Below are 20,306 nucleotides of genomic sequence, written 5' to 3'. Positions count from 1 at the left end.
TTTCAAAAATTGTACTAGTGGTGAGTAAAGAAGTTACTGTTTAAAATCCTATTATACACATGCAATCTTCTCCTTAAAAATATAGATGAAATAAAACCGAAAAGCTGTATGAAATTCTGTCCATGCCTCTAAGCTTTTTTAGTTTCTTATTTTACATCAAGAGTAGTTCTTGATGTTAAATAAGAAACTTAAAAGCTCTCTATTATATTATTTTACTGCAAAAAATATTCTGTAGGGATTAAGTACTACAGAATTGTCACTTCCATCATCAAAGTGACGGATATAACACTTGAGATCTTGCTAACATCTAATCTAAGCCTTATACTTGCTGCTAGGATACCTCAACCAGAGAAAGTCAATACTTTAATGTCTTGTTTTCTTGACAGAGCAAATTAGATTTGAAATTGGATTTTTCGTTCTTTTTTTATTTCATGTTGTGTTTCACCAGAAACTTATTTTTTATAATTGTTGTTTCTTTGATGTATAAGCTACATAATGTCAGGGTCTATGATGTGATCGATGTCTCAATATTTTAATTACAAAATTTATGACTCTCTAGAGATACGTACTGTATTTAATGGATGAATTGCTCATTTTGATACAAAATTCAGGAAAATCTATAGACTGAACAATTTGGGGGATCAGATGTTTTTCTATCATTGATCACTAGGTGAAATTTATGAGTGATTACTGATGATGGGGAAGTCACCGTATATATTGATAAGACTTATTCATAAATGATAATGAAAAGCTTAAGGAAAATGAAAGAGTTTTAAACTTTAATGTAATTTCAAAATATATTATATAATACTACTTATTCTCTGAATGTACTTTGTTTCCGTATAAGACACATTATGAGCTGCACAGTTTTCATATGTCTGATGTTTTTCTCAGTCTGTCTCTCCTGTACTACCAACTTTCATGGATTTTATTTTATAGAGTAATGTTTATGCCATACAATATTTTTTTTTACAATATCTTATTACTAAATAATTAAATAAATATTTTGCTGGACAATCAATATCTTTTACAGCTTAAGAGGACTCGATGGTCATGGCCATTTTTAAACTGTATTGATCTCTCTTAGAAGAATATAAAAATATTAAAACACCTAAATTTTAATGATAAATTATATGGATTTTTTGGGGGCTTAATAATAGTTAAAAGCCAAACAAATCATGTATGGTATTTTAGATGTGATGGTTAATTTGTTGACCAGCCTCCTTAACTTAAACAGGAATATGAAAGGCGGGGAGAGGGGCTCTCGTATTGCATTATATGTCTATATATTTACAACTCTAACTGCTGTCCATGGTGCAAACTTTTGATCAAAACTATTCTTTCATCTTTGCCATAAATCCTCTTGTCAAATGCAAAGTAAAGGTCAGGGTTATTATCAAAGATTTTGGGGTACTGAATATTGTGTTTGCATATCCGTCTGTCTGGTTTAGATTTAATTTTTGTTATTAATTGAACACACAGCCAGAACATACATCATTATAATAGTTACCATAATATTTATGTAATTAACAGTATATGTCAGGTAGGAATTGTTTTAGAAACCGCATCTTGTTTTTAGGTTTAATTAACATATTACATTAATTGATTTTTTTATTTACTGTTGGTAAAACACCAGCAAGTAAGGACTTTATATATTGTATTTTTTTCCACCTATGAAAGCTTTATTTTACACAATAGCCACTGATGAGATTTGCAGTTAAAACAAATATATCAACATAAACTTTCATATGATCTTATAGTTACAAAGTCAGATCCATGGAAAATTATGTTTATAACATATAGAACAGCTCTGTAATAGTATAGCAGCTTTTATACAATAATGTGTCTGCATGATGTTAGATCAGTACATGTATAATAATTACGAGTCTTGTAGCTTCACAATGAAAATCTCTATTGTGGTTGTAATAAAGAAACGTGACTTAAACCAACATACTGCTTATTGGGCACAATTAAACTAGGTATCTGTAGGATTAAATGAATCATACACAGGTACACTGTACTATCACATCTTCACAGTTTCACTCTGGTACCAGAGTTACATGGATTACAAAATTCCCCATTAATAATGCTGATTAACCAAAATCCACATTTTGCAGCTTTTCAAATTTTGAAGCTGTACATGCCTTAATTAGTCAAGCTGTGATTCTGATCAAATTTATTATCAATAATAGCATATTGGTTTTGGCCTGCATGGATACAATACAAGGGTAGACCACCTGACCAGAATCAATAGTTTGATTCCTGGTCCATGCAGCCACAAACTTTTCTCTTCCTATGACATATTAAGATTTTTTTTTTTAGAATTTAACAGGTATTTTAAATTTATTTACATGTGCATTGTAATGAAGTTATTTTTGGATTTTGTGGGGGTGATAGCGAAAACGACAAACAGTAAAATTAACAAAACAAAATGAATTTATTTATCAACAAAACAAATTAAAATAATAGAATATGAAGAGACTCGCACTCACAAACACACACCCTCACTCTCTCACTGAGAAAGAAAATATAACTTTAAAAAGTTAATCAATCAACACTGACAATGAAACAACAGTGAATTAATTTTTAACACATTCAATTGTCAGTATCTATATGAAACAAATATATGCTTTAAACACTGGCTAAATATAGCTATAACAGTATTTGAAGGAATAAACCAACAAATCAAAATTACCAATACTGTTATATGTAATTTCACAGAAAAAGTAAATTGGAATGTTATCTGTAATTGAACAATCAATTTTTATCACTAGGTAAACTGATAAATCATTTAATCATAAAATAGAATTGAAAGTTTGGCTTCAAATAATTGCAACAGCCACCTTAAAATAGTCACCACTGGGCCTCCATAGCACGCAAAACACATAAACAAAACGTTCCGTCTCCAGTCCCGGACTCAAAGGTCTCTCACTGGAAAACTATCCACATAGGGCCTCCTAACCATAAACGTTCGAACACGAGCTCCTGTGCGTCCCACTTGCGTCACGCGCTGCTCCGTTAATTGTTCTCAGTCCAAGTCCTGCCCCACAAATGCTACGCTAAGCCTTTAAGTGACGTTTTGCCATTGACACACCGGCTCAAACAGTATAAATATTCCTGCACTGAAACAATAAACCTATAGACATATTCATTTATACAACGAAAATAACAAAGACCACACCCTGTAAGTATACCATGAAACTGACAAAAAACTTACCGGCTGGAGAAAAGCAAATGCCCAAACAGATTCACAGTAATTTATGGCTACCAGTCAACCAGACTAACTTCTGGAATTCACCAAAATTAACAAACTGGAGGACGAATTCACCAACGTGGCCGCAGTCTTGACAAGCAGCCACGGCTCTAACTGACCAAACAGGTTATACTAAAAATAGCCCTAATACCGAACACTCCTGATTGACAAATATGGAACACAACTTGGTCCAAAATTACAACTATTTACACAAACAAAATACAAAACTGAAATAAACTGAATTCAACTTCATCACATTCATGTATCCGTGAATATGACATTTTATTGTGCTCATCGCATAAAATTTCTTGTATGATTCATAGATACCGTAGTATCGAATTTTATTTATTGGTTACTGGTTATGATTTGGAAAAACATAATAAGATAATTAAAGTACCATGTAATGGATAGCAACAGCCATATGAGATGTTTTTAAGAGTACCCAATATTCACAATTATGATAATCAATATTCTGATTGTTACAAATTTATGACATCCCTGTGGGGATTTTTCCCAGTACTTTTTCAAAATAAAACCCATGTCCAATATCCATAATGTCCATGTTGAATTCCTGTGACATTTTCATAGATATTGAAAGAAAATTATGCAGTCGTCAAGCAACTAGAGTTCTTTGAATCTTTTATGTGACAGACATGCAATCTGATATTTCCTGAACCCTCTGAGCATTCATTTGCAATTTTACTTGCACAATGTCACTTCAAGAGAGGGCATTGGAGAATGTCTAACACAATAACAGTGTCAACTAATTAGGGATACACTGCTTATAATTGATATTGTTATGTGGAAAACCTTTTCCTATTGTTTAAAAATGCATCACTTAGTTTACCCTTGTGTCAATGTAGCAAACATAGACCTGTTAAGTATATATGTAGAGTGTGGAATGAAGTACACAAATTCCCTTCCCTAAGGGAGTATTTGTCCATCATTTTGGTATAAAAAAAACATTCAAAGAGTACGAAACTTTTTTGAAATATATCCAATACATAGCTGCATTCCATTTGATTCAGTTATGGTGGTAATTGCTAATATATATCAAACATAAGCAATGAGTTTTTCTCTGATATTGACATTGTCATGTGAAGCGCAGCTATGAGATACCAGGAAATAGATTTTATATAGCAGCTTGTGTAAAGCATTGTAATTGCGCAAGCATCACCACATGATCAGCGACAATATTAAGATTTGTATCTATTAGAATTTAGTCGCTGATGAGTCCACGCTTCAGATGTGCAGTCTGACTGGTGCACAGACTAAAAGTTATAAAGAGTTTTTGTTTGTACTAGATGGCCATGGCCATTTTAAAACAATATTCATCCCTTTATAAGAAAAGCTCTATATAAAAATGTAGGAAAAGATATAAATAAATTTTAAAGCTAAAATAGATGGAATTTTTCTTAAAAAGAAAAAAAGATATGATTTATACAGATCTGATTGTTACATTGTTGTCCACCCAGCCTCCTTAAACACCTAGCTGCAAGTTTGGAGAAGGAACAAAACTTTTAAATATTTCAAAAAATGCCTTTAGTTATCTTTATTGCACATTCAACAGTAAAAGGATTTTTTCTTTGAAGGTTTATAATTCGATTCTAAATTGATTTTTACATGTACTTTTCCCATGTGACCTTTAACTTGTTGGTATATATATAACTATATTCATACATTTACCAGTACATGTAGTATGAAAATATTAATTTGGAAAATAAATATTTCGGTGTAAATAGTTTATGTACCGTTACCTGTACCTCTATTATTAATAAATATGATGTTGTTGATGTTGCAGGGAGAACATTATCTGGGTCAACAGATCCTTTGGCCTCTGGATTGCTCAAGTCACAGTAGCCATTATAAGTCTAATGGAGACTGTTCTCATACAGTACCTTAGTTATAAGGTAATTATTGGTCATCATGCATGCAGTTAAAGCAGATATATCTTTGACATTTCCACTATTAAACCGTGATCAAGGAAATTAGGAAAGTTGATATTGCCTAGCTAACATTATGTTATTTAATAACTTAATTAGTAATCATAAATGTATATTTAATTACGATATTCTTCAGCTGACTCTGTCATATATTTTCCATATGATATTACGCAAAATTTCATCTATTAAAGAAGAAAATATATGTACCGGGTACTGGTATTTTTTCCAGCAAACTGTGTTAAGGTCAAGTTATAATTAAAGTAACGCAATATTTTTTTTCTGCAGGGAAACATTTTACAGCAGATTCTGTCTGTGGAATTCCTGTTGGAGCTTGTCAACACTGTTCCTTTTGTTGTAACTGTAAGTATCAGAAACTAATACAGAAAATTCATGTGTTCATTTATTTTCATCTTTTTTCAAAACCTTGATGTCTGGAAGGAATGAGAACAAGCAGCGCTGAAGCATATAACGAGCTGATAGATGCACTGATATTTATAGAAAGGTGATCAAAGCATGTCTTTCTGTGTTGCAGATATTCTGGCCTCCCCTCCGACAGCTCTTTATTCCTGTATTTTTCAACATATGGCTAGCCAAGCAAGCGTTGGAAGATATGTTTGTAAGTAGAATAATGACAAAAATGTATTGATTCCTAGCTCTCTCTCATTAGGCTGGGAATTAGCCCTGAAGCCCTTGGATTCAGTAGTCAATATTCTCAATTTAGATACCTGGAAGATAAGAAATGGGACTGCTAATGATTTAAGTACAGTACCAATTTTCTTGATTAACAAATCAAATTAGAGTGTCAGGAAAGGTTTGGTTTAAAAAATTAAGAAAATATACAACAAAGATTAATTTCTAAGTTACACACAGGTGTGATAAAAAGGCACTGTACGGTATATAATTTTTTTCTCTATTATCGTGTTGTGTCATTTTATTTATTGTCAATACAAAATTGAAATGCATAATTGTAAGTCTTTTGATTGTCATCTTTGAATCTGATTGATGCCTTTAAAGAAAATACTCCTGTAAAGAAAGCTTAAGTGTTTCTCCAACAGGTCATTAGCTCTACTGTTGAGACTTTAATCTATAGAAAATCTAATCTAATTAAGATAAGATCTTTGATCCTCTCCTAATGGATCGCTTCACAAAGTAGAAAATCAGATCTTCAAATAACTAGAAACTGATTTGTTACAGTAAGGCATAGCAGTTTCTCTTGGGAAATATTGGTAGATCAAATTTTAATTAAATTGTCTTGCTACAAAATACGATTGTGTCAGTACTTTGATCCATGTATAATGATATTCTATTATTCCGTTCTATTATGTATAGTGATCGACTTACACCGAATAATAGTGACGTCTCAAATTTGAATATAATTGTTTTGCCACAAAATATGATTTGTGATACTTGTATTGATGTGTCATTATGCGGCTCTGTTTTACAGAATGATTTACACCGAGTAATGATGAAATCTCAGTCTGCCTTGTCTCAACAAATCATGATCCTCATAGCTACCATAGTCTGTTTGGTCATTACCAGGTAAAGATTGTTATTATTTTAAAGACAATCTGTATGATTAAAGTCAAATCATTTATAAGGAGGGCATTGTAGGATCAAATTAAATTTCTACTTTGATTTACTTTTGTTCAATTACAAAGAGAAAAAAAAATCCAAAAATGCATTAACCATTATTTTTTTAAGATTATTTTTTTGAATTTATAAAGACATAACAATTATTCACTGCATTAAACTGTAGTGATGAGCCACTGAAATGAATTCATTTCTGCTACAATAATTATTCTGGTTTTATAATTTTTATTGGGGATTTTCCGCTATGTATACTGTACATCAGAAAATTTACAAGGTGGTTTTAATTTTACTATGTTTGTGATTTTAAAAAGGCTATCTATTATTATATTTATTACATACTTAATAATAAAATTGAAAAAAAAAAACCCATCAACTTGAATAAATTGATTTTAAATATCATTTGAAAGTAGTCTGTACATGTATTAAATAAAACTATGAGATCTTATTGCTTTACCAAACATGTAGCTACAGAACTAGAATTTCCCCAGGTTTTCAAATTAACTGCTCAGAAACATTTGCTAGCATTTATAGTTTTAAACTTCTCTTAAAAATGTCGACTGTAATGAATGTTTTATTTTTATTTGTAAACATGCACAAATGCCGAAATGAAAGAAGGCAGAGGTGTTCCGCAATGGGTGTGATACGGATCCGTATTGGCCCTAGGGCTGATAATCTGTTTCAGCCCCAGAGGCTGATCCGAGTTTTGTTATGTCATCTGTATCACATATGCAGAAAACCTGTATTTATTACTAAGTATGTAATAAAACAATATAACTGGTTCTTGTTTGTCCCTTAGTATGTGTTGGGGTTCTGATAAGTCAAAAGTATAATTTTTGTTTTTGTCTGTCCGTTAGTATGTGTGGGGTGCAGCACCTCCAGCGTGGGGGTAACCGACAGTTTGACCTGTTTGAGTCCCTGTGGTTCTCCATGGTCACTTTCTCCACCGTCGGTTATGGTGACATATACCCAGACATCTGGATCAGCCAGCTTTATATGCTTACCATGATATTCGCTGCCCTTATTGTGTTCCCAAGACAGGTAAAAAAAATTTGCAATTAAGATTTTTTTTTTAAACTCTCTTGCAATTTGCATGATTGCTAGCTATAGTTTTATTTTTAAAAGAAGCAATGAGGGGATACTGATAGATTGAATTTATTTGGAATTTTGACTATAAATACTTTACATTTTACAATTAAGTTGTATTGTTATGCAGCAAACTTGATACAGAGAAATGAAATCCTAGAATGCATGCATACTGGTACATGTTTGAACTATTGAAACTGGAAAACAACCTTAATGTCAGCTGGATTTTATTTCTTACTAACATTGTCTGATTTTTATTTCCTGATAGCATTAAATTGATTTGCACTTTTATCTTTACATTTAATTTTTTTTTACATTATCTTAGACTGAATTTATGTTGAATATGTAAGAAGATTTCAGATTTCAAGAATTAAGATGATAAATACAATAATTGCTCTATCTTGTTCATTTTTTCTACATTTATCTTGGGATAATAAAAGGTATATACCGGTACATGTATCCATGCATGTAAACTAAATTTCACAAATCCAAGAACCAGTGCATGCAGTGTTATTTCAGTATCTACAAATATTATTTTGTTTGCTGTAGCTTGAACACTTGGGGTACACCTGGTTGGAGAGACAGAGGCAGGGTGGGGCTTACAGTCACCACCGAGCTCAGACAGAGCGCCACGTGGTTGTATGCACCACCACCCTACAGTCAGACACAGTGCTTGATTTCCTCAATGAATTTTATGCTCATGCCATTTTACAGGTGAGGGACTTTGATTTTATTACAATCATTATGTTTTAGTAGCAGGAAACTGGCAAGTGAATTATTTTATGGATGGCTTGTTTCTGTACAATCTTATGTTATTTAGAAGCAAATGTCAACAGAATTTTTATGATTATCAGTAGAATATTGAAGTATAAGAGATAAAGGTAGGGAAATATGATAGCTACCTCAGGTACTTAATTTACATGGATATAAACTTTGTTGGAAAAGTTTATGCATTTTAATTACCCGGTAGCCTAATGTCTTTAAATATCCTTAAAAGACTTAAGTAATTTCCTGGTACATTAACAAGCTTTGAAATTAAGATGTTCATAGAGTTTAACATCATATAGTATAGTTATATAATTTGTTAAGCATATAAAATTATGTTACCAATACATATAATTGTATATACAGTATTTCTGGGAGTTTTTTCGCATATGCTAAAAAAATTTGCAAAAATGGGGTTCAAATACTGGTGTATATATATTTTTTTGGGGTTTGTCATTTTCTGCACTTTAGAAAGTTGTTCACAGCAAACAAAACCCAGCATAATATCTGCTTAATGCAATTTGAAAGTGATTGCAAAAAAACCCTAATAACGGTATATGATATTTGTATTTATGCTCTTGAGTTTTTAATGAGTTGTTTAACTTTATAACCATGAGTTGAATTATTTTATGTTGACCTGTATCCCATCACCTCAGTTTGGATTGGATAAGAAGATATGTTCAAAGTTAAAGTGATACAATAGAACAAACACTGCCTACAATTAGAAAGCACAGAGGGCAACAAACTTTAACCAGTGGGGTGACTTAATAAGGCACCTTTTTATATGTATAGACATTCATTTTAATTGAATTATATTGCAATGAAGATTTTCAAAAGTCAGCTAAAACTTGTACACTTACTGGTAAACTATTCAAGAATAATCGTTAATTGAGTTTATTGTTCATTGGAAGTGGCAAATATTTTTAGATTTGAAGTGGCTCTCATTTGGAAAGTTATTTTTTACATTCTCAAGATACATACATTGTACATGTATATGAGGATGGGAGCTAGCTCTTGTAATTCTTGTTTCGTGTGAAGCTTTTAAGAAGATTCTTACTGTATAGTAATGTTGGATCTCAGACACGCTTGTTTTATTGCATTTTCACACAATAAACACTAAAACAACTGACAGACCACTGATCTATAAGTGACATCTATGCTTAGATGTGCTGCCAGCATTTCTCACTTCCTCCAAGCAACTCTTCAAACTGTGCTTTATTTATGTTGATGGGGTGAGAAAGGGTGAGAAAACATTAAACTGCTAGAGTCTGGCAGATTATAAGTACCAGTACAGATAAATTTTTGTATTGCTTTTCATGTATACACATATTTCTGCAAGCTCCATAAGGACTGATGCAGTGTGCAGAATTGATTTATCTTGAAAACATTGTTTCCCATATATCTGAATATTTTCCCGGTTTTTATAATGTTATTAATTGCTTTACTGTCACCTAATCCTTTCATTCCTTTGAAAAATCAGTATTACATATATGTAATAGACATGAATGGAACTGATACTTTTACAGTGAAAAAGAAAGTTTCATCTTAGATATTAAAATGTTTTATCAGCCAGAATTTGATATTCATAATTGATTTCCCTGTGGATCAACTTCCTAGCAGAAGATACCCTTTCTGGGGTTTCAATGATTTTTGGTGGGATTTCTAGCAATTCTCTATTATAGTAAAATTTTACATCCTCTAAAGCTCAGATAGTATGCACACAGTATCATATCTGAGACATAAGTGAATTGAAGTTGTATCATTTGTTTTTGAAGTGGAATTAAACCATGCAGGCTATCCAAAGCAAGTTTATTTTTAATACTACCAATGCAGAAACATGCTTTGATTTTACTTACATAATTTAGTTCTACCACACATTCAGTGGTGAATTTATCCCTGGCGGTCAATTATTTTTTGATTTTTTTTTGTGAACTTGATCTTATTTTTCTGTTTCAGGACTACTATGTAGTTCTATTGTCTCCATGTGACCTTGACCCCACAATGAAGGTCCTTCTCCAGGTCCCAATTTGGGCTCAGAGAGTAATCTACATCAGGGGCTCAGCACTCAAAGACTCAGATCTCACCAGGGCAAGGTTTGAGATATTGTAGTTAATATTAACTGGTCTGAATTGTCTTTGATAAATCTATTATATAATGAATTTGGAATATGATTTAATTAATGAAGATTTGATAAGATTGTAGCTGTTACTGAGAGCTGGTATCTCTGTTGGCAGGGTACAAGATGCGGAGTCCTGCTTTATTCTGGCAGCCAGGAATTACGTGGATAGAGGAGCCTCGGTTAGTACAATGATCATCAATTGGAGTGACAGCATGTTATTAATGAATTTGAAATGACACTTTTTAAGAAGAATAAACAAGTTTTGAAGGTTTTGTTAAATATTGATATGATGAATGATAATGCATTTCCTGTACAGGTTGTGTACAGTGTATAAAATTGAAATCATCCATCTTATAAAAGAATAAACAATTTTTGAAGGTTTTGTGAAATATTAATGTGATCAGCAATAATGTTACATGTATTTCCATCCCATTCTGTAAACTGTATAACATTGTTCTCATCCATCTGTTTTTTAGGATCAACACACCATTCTGAGATCTTGGGCCATCAAAGATTTTGCACCTCACTGTCCTCAATATGTGCAGATCTTTAGACCAGAAAACAAATTCCATGTCAAATTTGCAGGTAAAAATGTTTTAAATGATGTTTGATTGGAATCAGAGTTCACATCATTTGGAAGGGTGTGCAGTAATTTAATGATATGCATGTATTTATAAAAGACATGATTCAGAACCCAGTGATTGAATGAAGTACCCGGTATTTGCGACACACATAGAGTTTTCGGTGGTGCATTATTTTAGTGTGACATATATGTAACACAAATTGTCACCTTCAAATAAACCTCACAACTTCCTAGCTCCTCTGCTGATCAATTTGAACATCAACAAATAATGCAGCAATAATGGTAACAAACAGTCAGCTCAGATTAAATTTTGTTTTTGTCATTGAAATGTTAGCTGATCAATTTTGAATATTTCTGTGTTTTAGTTTGATGTAGAACCATCCAATATAAACCAAGAATCAATGTCATTGATCGAGTTGTCAACAGATTTGCCGGCATGAAAGTTTAAAATGTCATTGTCTGAAAAAAACATCTTGTTATTTTGAGGATCAAACCTCCCATTCTAATCTTATTACTAGAAGGTAGAATATTTTCTATTAATAGATTTATTCATTTTGGGTTTTTTTCTTGACTATCTAAAAAAAATCAATGCTGATCGTGCCTTAATAATAAGGTTAGACAGTCCTACAGGACAAAAATCGCTGACTTAAATCATGCCATGCAATAAATGATTGCAGATTTTGCTTGTTGCATGGGAATTTTCATTCCTGCCAGTAGCATACATTTTTCATCATTAGTTGCTGGTTGCATCAGTATTCATTTAGAATCTATTCTCCTGTGTGTCATTTCAAGGGATATTTGGTCTTGTGGTTCTTGCCTTTGGTTAACAGTTATACTGATAATAGAGTTTGGAGAACATGATCCTTTGCAGGAAAAATTATTTTCAGTACATATACCTTGTAAATGTCCTTAAGTGGATTTTGAAATCGCATTTAATACTTGATACCATTTTTCGGTCTTTCAGAGCATGTGGTATGTGAGGATGAATTTAAGTACGCCTTGCTGGCCAATAACTGCCTGTGTCCAGCTACCTCTACCCTGGTCACTTTACTGCTCCACACCTCCAGGGGACAGTAAGTCAACCTCTACCCCCACACCTACCCCACCCACAAATAATACAAACCCAAACAAAACCAAACAAAATCTGATTCAAGATTCAAACACAATAAAATGATTATATAGAAATCCCAAAACCATGATCCAAGATCCAATATTATATATTTGAGTTGCAGAGACAATGTAATAAAAAATGGAGAGAGAAAAGCTTACTGTGTGAGACTTGGAAGAAATCAATTTTGGTCCTTTTAATATTGATCTGAGTCGTCGTATTGTAATTAAGACGGTGATTCATTTCATGCTGTCTTCAGCGAAGCGTTAATAGATGTCCTTTTCTGTTTCAATAAATGATTTGATGTATTGGTATTGATTTGATAATTAGTGACATCTATTTGAAGGGAAGGACAGCAATCATCAGAAGAGTGGCAGAGACTATACGGGAAATGTTCTGGAAATGAAATCTACCACATCAAACTTGGGGAAAGCAAGTTCTTCAAGGAGTATGATGGCAAAAGCTTTACATACGCATCATTTCATGCTCATAGAAGGTAATGGCGACATATATTGCCCATTCGTGAAAGAACAAGGCATGATAAGGGCTGAATATATGACCTTAATTATAAAGTTTTAAAAAATGACATTACATACACATGTAACCTGTTGATACCTTTGATTAACAAGAATTTGACCTTAAGATTTAACTCCATAACAAATGAACACTATATATTTGTCAAATGCTCAGATTTGGAGTCAGCTTGGTGGCCGTTCAGCAGAACATGGAAGACTCAACCATCCAGCTGAACCCAGGCCCCCGCCACATCATGAAGCAGTCAGACATCTGCTTCTACATGAACATCACTAAGGAGGAGAACACCAGGACGTTTAACCTGAACCACCCCCAGGAGGGGGGACAGAAGCTGGACCAGCAGAGTCTCCCCACAGGTACCCAACAGGCCTCGAGAGTGGCCAGCATGATAGCCTCAGTGGGTAGGTGTTCATAGAGCGACTGCTTCCGTAAATCCTTAATGGGTAATGTTAATGTTGTCCTGTAATGTTTGATCCGAGAAAAAGCCTTTAAATGTTCAAAATGCATATAATGCTAGTTGTAGGTAAATGCTTATACGATTGATGATTAATGTAGTGATTGTAGTCACAGCATGATGGGCTGTACTATTGTAGATAGTAGATTGATGCTTGTTTTGTTATAAAGGGGCATGGTCATGATTTTGGTCAAATTCTATTTTTCTGTTTTTATTATTTGCAATACTTTAGAAATGCAATTCTAATGATCAAATGAAATTTGAGAGTCAGTCAAGATTCAGAGCTCACAAATCTGTGTCATGTAAACAAGGCTTGTGCCCTGTTTTTGTTTACATAGGTTCAATATACCAGTAAAAAACCTTTTTCAAGCTAATTTTTCTATCTTCTTATTTATTTTAAGAATAGATAAACAGTTCCTAACATTTAATTAACACATTCATTTTAAGGCTAGAATGAAATTTTCACTTCAGCATTCAAAATGTAAACAAAAGCTTTTTTTACATAGCAAAGAATTGTAATCTCTGTAACTCTCTTAAAACTCAAGAAATGACATTCAAATTTTGGTTGCTTATTAAGAATGCCTCACTGAAGCATTGTAATTATTAAAATCGAAAAAATAATTTTTGACTAAAATCGTGACCATGCCCCTTTAATATTATGGTTCAAGTTCAGTATGGATCAATTTGTACAAATATTTATGGTCTATTATATTTGATATGCTCCTAAAGCATTTCAACCCAGAAATTGAAATTCTAATGCAACAACAATTTCATGATGTCATGAGGACCAATTTTAGAAAATTAATTGTTCAAAATTACTGATTAGTGGGCAATTAATAAATGTGTAAAAAAAAAATTCATGAGTTACTTTTTTTCTCGAAATTTTCATTTACAAGTACTGAACAAATATTTCAATACCGTATAAACTCATGGTAATGAATATTGTTTGTATTCTCGAAATTCACTTCTTGCCCAAAACTTAACTTGAAGTAGTTGTATGATGTGTGGTAAATACATGTACAGTGTATCTCATGAGATGGCTATCAAAGAAGAGTGTATTATCACAAACTATTTTTATTTGGTTTTCTAAATAAAGGTGAAGGGTTTGATGATTTTGATCCAGGTTTGTATACAAAAATTTGTTTTGAAATTACCTGAAATATAACAAATTTTGTTCTACTTGTATATCTACATCGTTGAAAACCCACGGTCATTCTCACCTATGCTTACTGACCATGGGCCATCTCATTGAGCTTTTCTTATTCTCATGTATAATTTATGTCTTATCTGATTGGTTCCTTTACTCTTTTGTAGAGGAAATCTCACCAATCCTGTTAATTCTTATGCATATATTTATCAACAAGGGCATGTTTTAAAGGCATTATATTCATACCTTCAAAAAACTAAAAAGTTTTGCTTTCTGGTTGGTGATTTTTGAATAATAAATATTTATAATGAGTTCATGCTCTCACAGTCAATAAGCAACTAGTGTGAGTGAGACGGACCATGGATTTCCGACTGATATCTTTGTAACTCTCATACCAAATCCTTGACAGTTTACTTTGAAGTTTAGTCAATGAATATATATGGCAGTTGGGGATGTTTTAATTGGGAAATCACCTGATAGTCAATATTTGTTGCCATTATCTGTCATTTGATATATTTAATTTACTCTTGAATGAGATCTGCATCTTTTATTAAAATCCAACTTTGCGGTAGAAATAAGAGTTTTTTCTACAGTCCTATAGTCAGTTATCAACTTCAAGGATTGTTGTGGGTTTTCTTTCATCTAAAACTTGCTTGAGGATTTCTCTTTTACTGATATTTTAAAATGAATGAATGGGTGTATTAATAACAATTCTTCTTTCTGATGAATCTTCTGTCTTTAAAATCAAATATAACCTGCAGTTTATTTAGTGGAATTTATCTTTTTAAAATGCACTTCAATAACCATGCACTAAAAGTATTTTTTACCTTTTGATGTATGCACCAGTATGACAAATATTTGTTCATAAGATACCAGTACATGCAAGATACCGGTATATATGTGTTGCAAGAAAGAGTCAGCTTTTATGCTTTCAAATATGTAAACAAATTTTTCAAATTGCATGTAAATATAGATATACATCATTACAAATATATGCTCAATCTGATCTAATGCCTAGTACTTTAAAAAATTATATTTCTTCTAATTTTTGGGAACGTTATAGTACATAACCAAGACGATTGCATATTTTTGCAAATGTTTATAGCCTTCTTTATATTTAAATGATACAATGTATAAAAATTAGCAAAAATGTTACATTAAATGAATTAATACTAGTAATTAAGCCCAGTGTAATTGTTGTATGCAAATTTGTTGATCTTTTAATGCAGAATGTAATTGATCAATTTCTACTAATGTGTGAATATTTCAGTAGATTCTTGATAACATTCCAGGCACAGTGGCTTTAGAGCTACAACACACACGAGTGGCTACCTCTGACTCCAACAAGTCCTTGACCTCACCATCAGAGGTGGTCAAAAGGCCTTCTCATCTTGAGCTTCCCAAAGGTCTCAATATTCAGAGTCTCCAAAAGAGACCCAGCATTGCCCCAGTTCCTGCATTCCTGGAGGCGAATGACATCCGGATACAGCTGAATTCGGATGTTGAGACGGATGAGGAAGAGGAAATTCCATCCATGGACTCGGATGATGCTGGATCTGAGTATGACTGATATTTGATTATATTGGAAGAGAGGGATTGATGGATTGTTGCATAAATATTTCATGTACATTTGTATTTAGATAAATTACATGTATATATATGTAGTAAATCTTACACCTATACATGCATTTACATGTATATGTGAAATGAAATTTTAAAGATTGTAACTCCCAAAGTTCAACACAGGAAATAGGTCTGCCTTTTTGTTAACTGATTATTAACTTAAAGGTCTTGAAAGGTCACTGAATGGCATAGCTATGTCATTCAGTCAAATTTCAGTTGACTGAATTGCAGAGCTTCATTCTGTGAAGGGTAAAAAGGTACAGTTATAACTGTAATGTTAAACTTAGGAAATTGCATCTTTGACTGATGTTATAGTTATATTATTAATATACAGGGTACCATGAGAAAGGAAATTGAAGTTCTCGATGAGGTGTAGAACAAAATATTTATTTTTTCTGATCTTCAGGTATGTGCGAGGGTTTCCTCCTATAACTCCATACATTGGTACCTCCCCGACTCTCTGTCACCTCATGAAGGAGAAGAGACCTCAGTGCTGCCTGAAACTTGCCACAGTAAGCAGTTTATTGAGCTTTTATAGAAAGTTGATGAAGAGCTTATTGATATTTTACATGTGAATTCACTTTCTGATTTTTTTATCATAGGAATGTGAACATTGCTTCCACAAGAATGCCAAGGAATACCAGTGGCCAAACAGGGCCATTATTGTGTGTGCTGACTATGCCAGCAATGGATTGTATAACTTTATTGTGCCTCTCCGATCCCATGCCCGACCCAAGAGCTCCATCAACCCCATTGTCCTACTGTTAGAAAGAGAGTAAGTAATCTAGACAGTATTTGCCATTGAAACTTTCTATTATTAAGTGTATGATGCTTGATCATTCTAGAATCTAAACTTCAATAGCTCCTGATTAAAATACAGTAATACAGGGTTATAGATTCTAAACTTCAATAGATCCTGATCAAAATACAGTAATACACGGTTATAGCGAACACGCTTTTAATGAATTGACACCTACAAGAACATGATTTTGATTCCCTTTGACTATATTACATGTCGTAAACTTGATGAATATAACAAATTATGCTTATAACGAAGCAAAATCGCCAGTCCCTGGCACTTCATTATAACTGTATTTTATAACTGTATTGATAATTGTAAGTAAACTTTTCTATAGAGCTGCATACTTAAACTATCATATGGCCAAAACTTCTGCACTTCTTTAGATCAGTGAGAGAATCTACTTTGAAAAATAATTCAAATGCTGACTGTCAATAAAAAGTAAAATACTTTCTATTCTTGGTCATCATGTGGTATTTTGTTCAAGATGTTTGACAGTCACTCTGATATTTTTTTCCATTTTATAACAACTGACAATCTGACAATGAAACCATTTTTAATAACAACTGTAAAATATAGAAGAACTTATAAAACAGGTATTGTTTCTCTGCACATTCATAGTTTGTTTTCAGACCCGACTCCACATTTCTTGAAACCATATGTCATTTTCCATTGGTCTACTGGATGATTGGATCTATAGAATGGTAACCACTTTTATAATTCAGTCTTTATAACATAGTCGTTGCATGGATTTACATGTATTTAATGAAGTGATGAAAAGAATTGCTATGTTTAGCTTAAGAATTGTAGTAACTAGTAAATATTGTTATGTGTGGTATCTTAGATTTATGCCAGCTAAGTACAAATTTATGAAAAATTATTAAAGTTAACTGAATATTTGGGGGTCCTTTTCAATTGTCTATTTTTGTTGTGTTTTCACAGTGAAGGCAGTCACAGGTGTTGTATCAGAATACATGTACATAATATCGTCATGAATGCTTTATCTTTATGTTACTTAAAAATTTGCACATCAGCACATGCAAATAAGCACTGTGTATTCCAGCATATAGAAATTAAATTTTTTTTCAATGTATCTAACTTTGTGAGAGACTTGATGGCAAAAAAAATCATTTTCAAAAAAAGTTTTAAAAAGTTTACACTAAGATTTTTTTTTTTATGTACCGGCCCGGTATATGTAGAAATATATATACATATGTATGTCGATGAATAAAGTCTTGGTACAGCAAAAATTGAAGTAAATATATAAAAGTATTTATATTTTTTAGTAATGTTACCAGTGTAAGAATATTCAATATTGCACGTCACTGATGTTAGGCACTTATTTTGTTATTATGGTTTCGAGTGACCAGTGGGAGAAGCTTCACTCTTATGCAATTGTTGTTGTTGGCGATAAAAAAAATGAAATTTTACATAAAGAATAATTCTCAGAGATAAAAAAAGTGCATGTTAACCTCAGTGATATACTTTTTGGTTTCACCAGTATTGATGATTTGCTGCGAGCGGGTATCAACCTTGCAGACAACATAGTTATAGTGAACAAGGAGTCGTCAAACTCTGCGGAGGAAGATACACTAGCCGATTGTAACACTATAGTTGCTGTTCAGACCATCTTCAGGTAAATACTAGGATACAATGTTATAAAAGTTATTGGTCTCTCTGTTTTCATGTTGTATTATTATACCTCTACTTATTTTTCACTACCGTATACATGTATAAGAGTAATTCGATATATTTTGCTGATTCCCTGAGAATCGCTGTAAACAGAATGATTCCCTGCAAAAAGGTATGTCGGTTCACTGAACTGATACAAATCTATTTGGAACACAAAGTAATTACTGTGAACAAAAGGAAAAGTTTTGAAATATTCCAAATAAAATCATGAATATCCATCATCCTACAATTAAATTCTAATTACCATGTCTTTTTTGATTGGCTTTACCTATTCATCTTGATTGTATAACAGAACCTATGTCACAATCCCATGCACATGCAATTTAATTTTAATTCATTTTGACATTATAGCTTGTTGGTTTCCTGAAGAACTATGTTAATTGGTACTTTTTCATATTCATTGCTTGTGTTGATAAAATAAAACATTTAAAGTATACTAATGAGGAAGTCAACAAGATTCCAGTTCCCCTCAAGCAAGCTTATTTCCCTTGACTTTGCCTTGGGAAATAGACCTGCTCTTGGTTAACTGGAATCTTGTTGACTCCCTCAATGGTATACTTTTAAAATTGTATATTATATGAGCTTTGATAAGCCAACATAGTAATAAAGGGTTTGGTCATGTCTATACACCTTTAATTATACCCCCGCTCCGAAGGATAGGGGGTATACTGTTTTACCCTTGTGTGTCTGTCTGTCTGTCTATCCGTAACAAAAATTTCTGTCGCATTTATCTCAGCAACTATTTATCGCAGATGCTTAAAATTTTTACACAGTGTTTGTATAGGCATGCCATATCTAGGGATATATTTTTGTACCAATCAGACGTCAACTTCCTGTTAAATGACGACTTTGTTTATTTTTAGCAAAAAGTTTCAAACAAATTTTTGTCAAAGAATTCTCAGCAACTGTTTATCACAGATGCTTGAAATTTTTACACAGTATTTGTCTGGGCATGCCATATTGTGGGAAATCAGACGTCAACTTCCTGTTTATTGACGACTTTGTTAATTTTTAGCAAAAATTTTCAAACAAATTTTTGTCAAAGAATTCTCAGCAACTGTTAATCGCAAATGCTTGAAATTTTTACACAGTGTTTGTATAGGCATGCCATATCGAGGGATATATTTTTGTACCAATCAGACGTCAACTTCCTGTTAAATGACGACTTTGTTTATTTTTAGCAAAAAGTTTCAAACAAATTTTTGTCAAAGAATTCTCAGCAACTGTTTATCACAGATGCTTGAAATTTTTACACAGTATTTGTATAGGCATGCTATATTGTGGGATTTTTTTTGTACCAATCGGACGTCAACTTCCTGTTTAATGAGTACTTTGTTTATTTTTAGCCAAAATTTTCAAACAAATTCTCGTCAAAGATTTCTCAGCAACTATTTATCACCGATGCTTGAAATTTTAACACACTATTTGTTTTGGCATGCCATATTGTGGAATTCATTTTTGTATCAATAGGACGTCAACTTCCTGTTAAATAATGACTGTTTATTTTTAGCCAAAATTTTTCAACAAATTTTCGTCAAAGATTTCTCAGCAGCTATTTATTGCAGATGCTTGAAATTTTTACACAGTGTTTGTTAAGGCATGCCATATTGTTC

At 32.5% G+C, this 20,306-nt stretch overlaps 1 protein-coding gene across 16 annotated transcripts in view; it reads left to right on the top strand.

Annotated features, from left to right (window-relative positions):
* Positions 1 to 20,306, top strand: part of LOC105346291 (potassium channel subfamily T member 2) — a 67,674-nt gene that overhangs the window by 39,572 nt on the left and 7,796 nt on the right. For 10 of the 16 annotated variants that reach the window (XM_066075329.1, XM_066075334.1, XM_066075336.1 and 7 more), the window contains 19 exons: positions 5,055 to 5,163; positions 5,482 to 5,556; positions 5,729 to 5,812; positions 6,641 to 6,735; positions 7,641 to 7,824; positions 8,419 to 8,583; positions 10,591 to 10,727; positions 10,869 to 10,932; positions 11,230 to 11,338; positions 12,301 to 12,409; positions 12,791 to 12,940; positions 13,135 to 13,379; positions 14,529 to 14,555; positions 15,872 to 16,139; positions 16,609 to 16,714; positions 16,805 to 16,977; positions 17,634 to 17,705; positions 17,944 to 17,958; positions 18,503 to 18,637. In XM_066075329.1, coding sequence (XP_065931401.1) covers positions 5,055 to 5,163; positions 5,482 to 5,556; positions 5,729 to 5,812; positions 6,641 to 6,735; positions 7,641 to 7,824; positions 8,419 to 8,583; positions 10,591 to 10,727; positions 10,869 to 10,932; positions 11,230 to 11,338; positions 12,301 to 12,409; positions 12,791 to 12,940; positions 13,135 to 13,379; positions 14,529 to 14,555; positions 15,872 to 16,139; positions 16,609 to 16,714; positions 16,805 to 16,977; positions 17,634 to 17,705; positions 17,944 to 17,958; positions 18,503 to 18,637 — 2,322 coding nt within the window. The remainder of the gene's footprint in view (positions 1 to 5,054; positions 5,164 to 5,481; positions 5,557 to 5,728; positions 5,813 to 6,640; positions 6,736 to 7,640; positions 7,825 to 8,418; positions 8,584 to 10,590; positions 10,728 to 10,868; positions 10,933 to 11,229; positions 11,339 to 12,300; positions 12,410 to 12,790; positions 12,941 to 13,134; positions 13,380 to 14,528; positions 14,556 to 15,871; positions 16,140 to 16,608; positions 16,715 to 16,804; positions 16,978 to 17,633; positions 17,706 to 17,943; positions 17,959 to 18,502; positions 18,638 to 20,306) is intronic. The other 6 variants (XM_066075340.1, XM_066075331.1, XM_066075341.1 and 3 more) reach the window with 4 other exon arrangements.

This window comes from Magallana gigas, chromosome 2 (assembly GCF_963853765.1).
Source record: "Magallana gigas chromosome 2, xbMagGiga1.1, whole genome shotgun sequence".
Classification (NCBI taxonomy): Eukaryota; Metazoa; Mollusca; class Bivalvia; order Ostreida; family Ostreidae; genus Magallana; species Magallana gigas.
The sequence above is the reverse complement of the archived record's forward strand: the minus strand, read 5'-3'. Positions and strand labels throughout refer to the sequence as shown.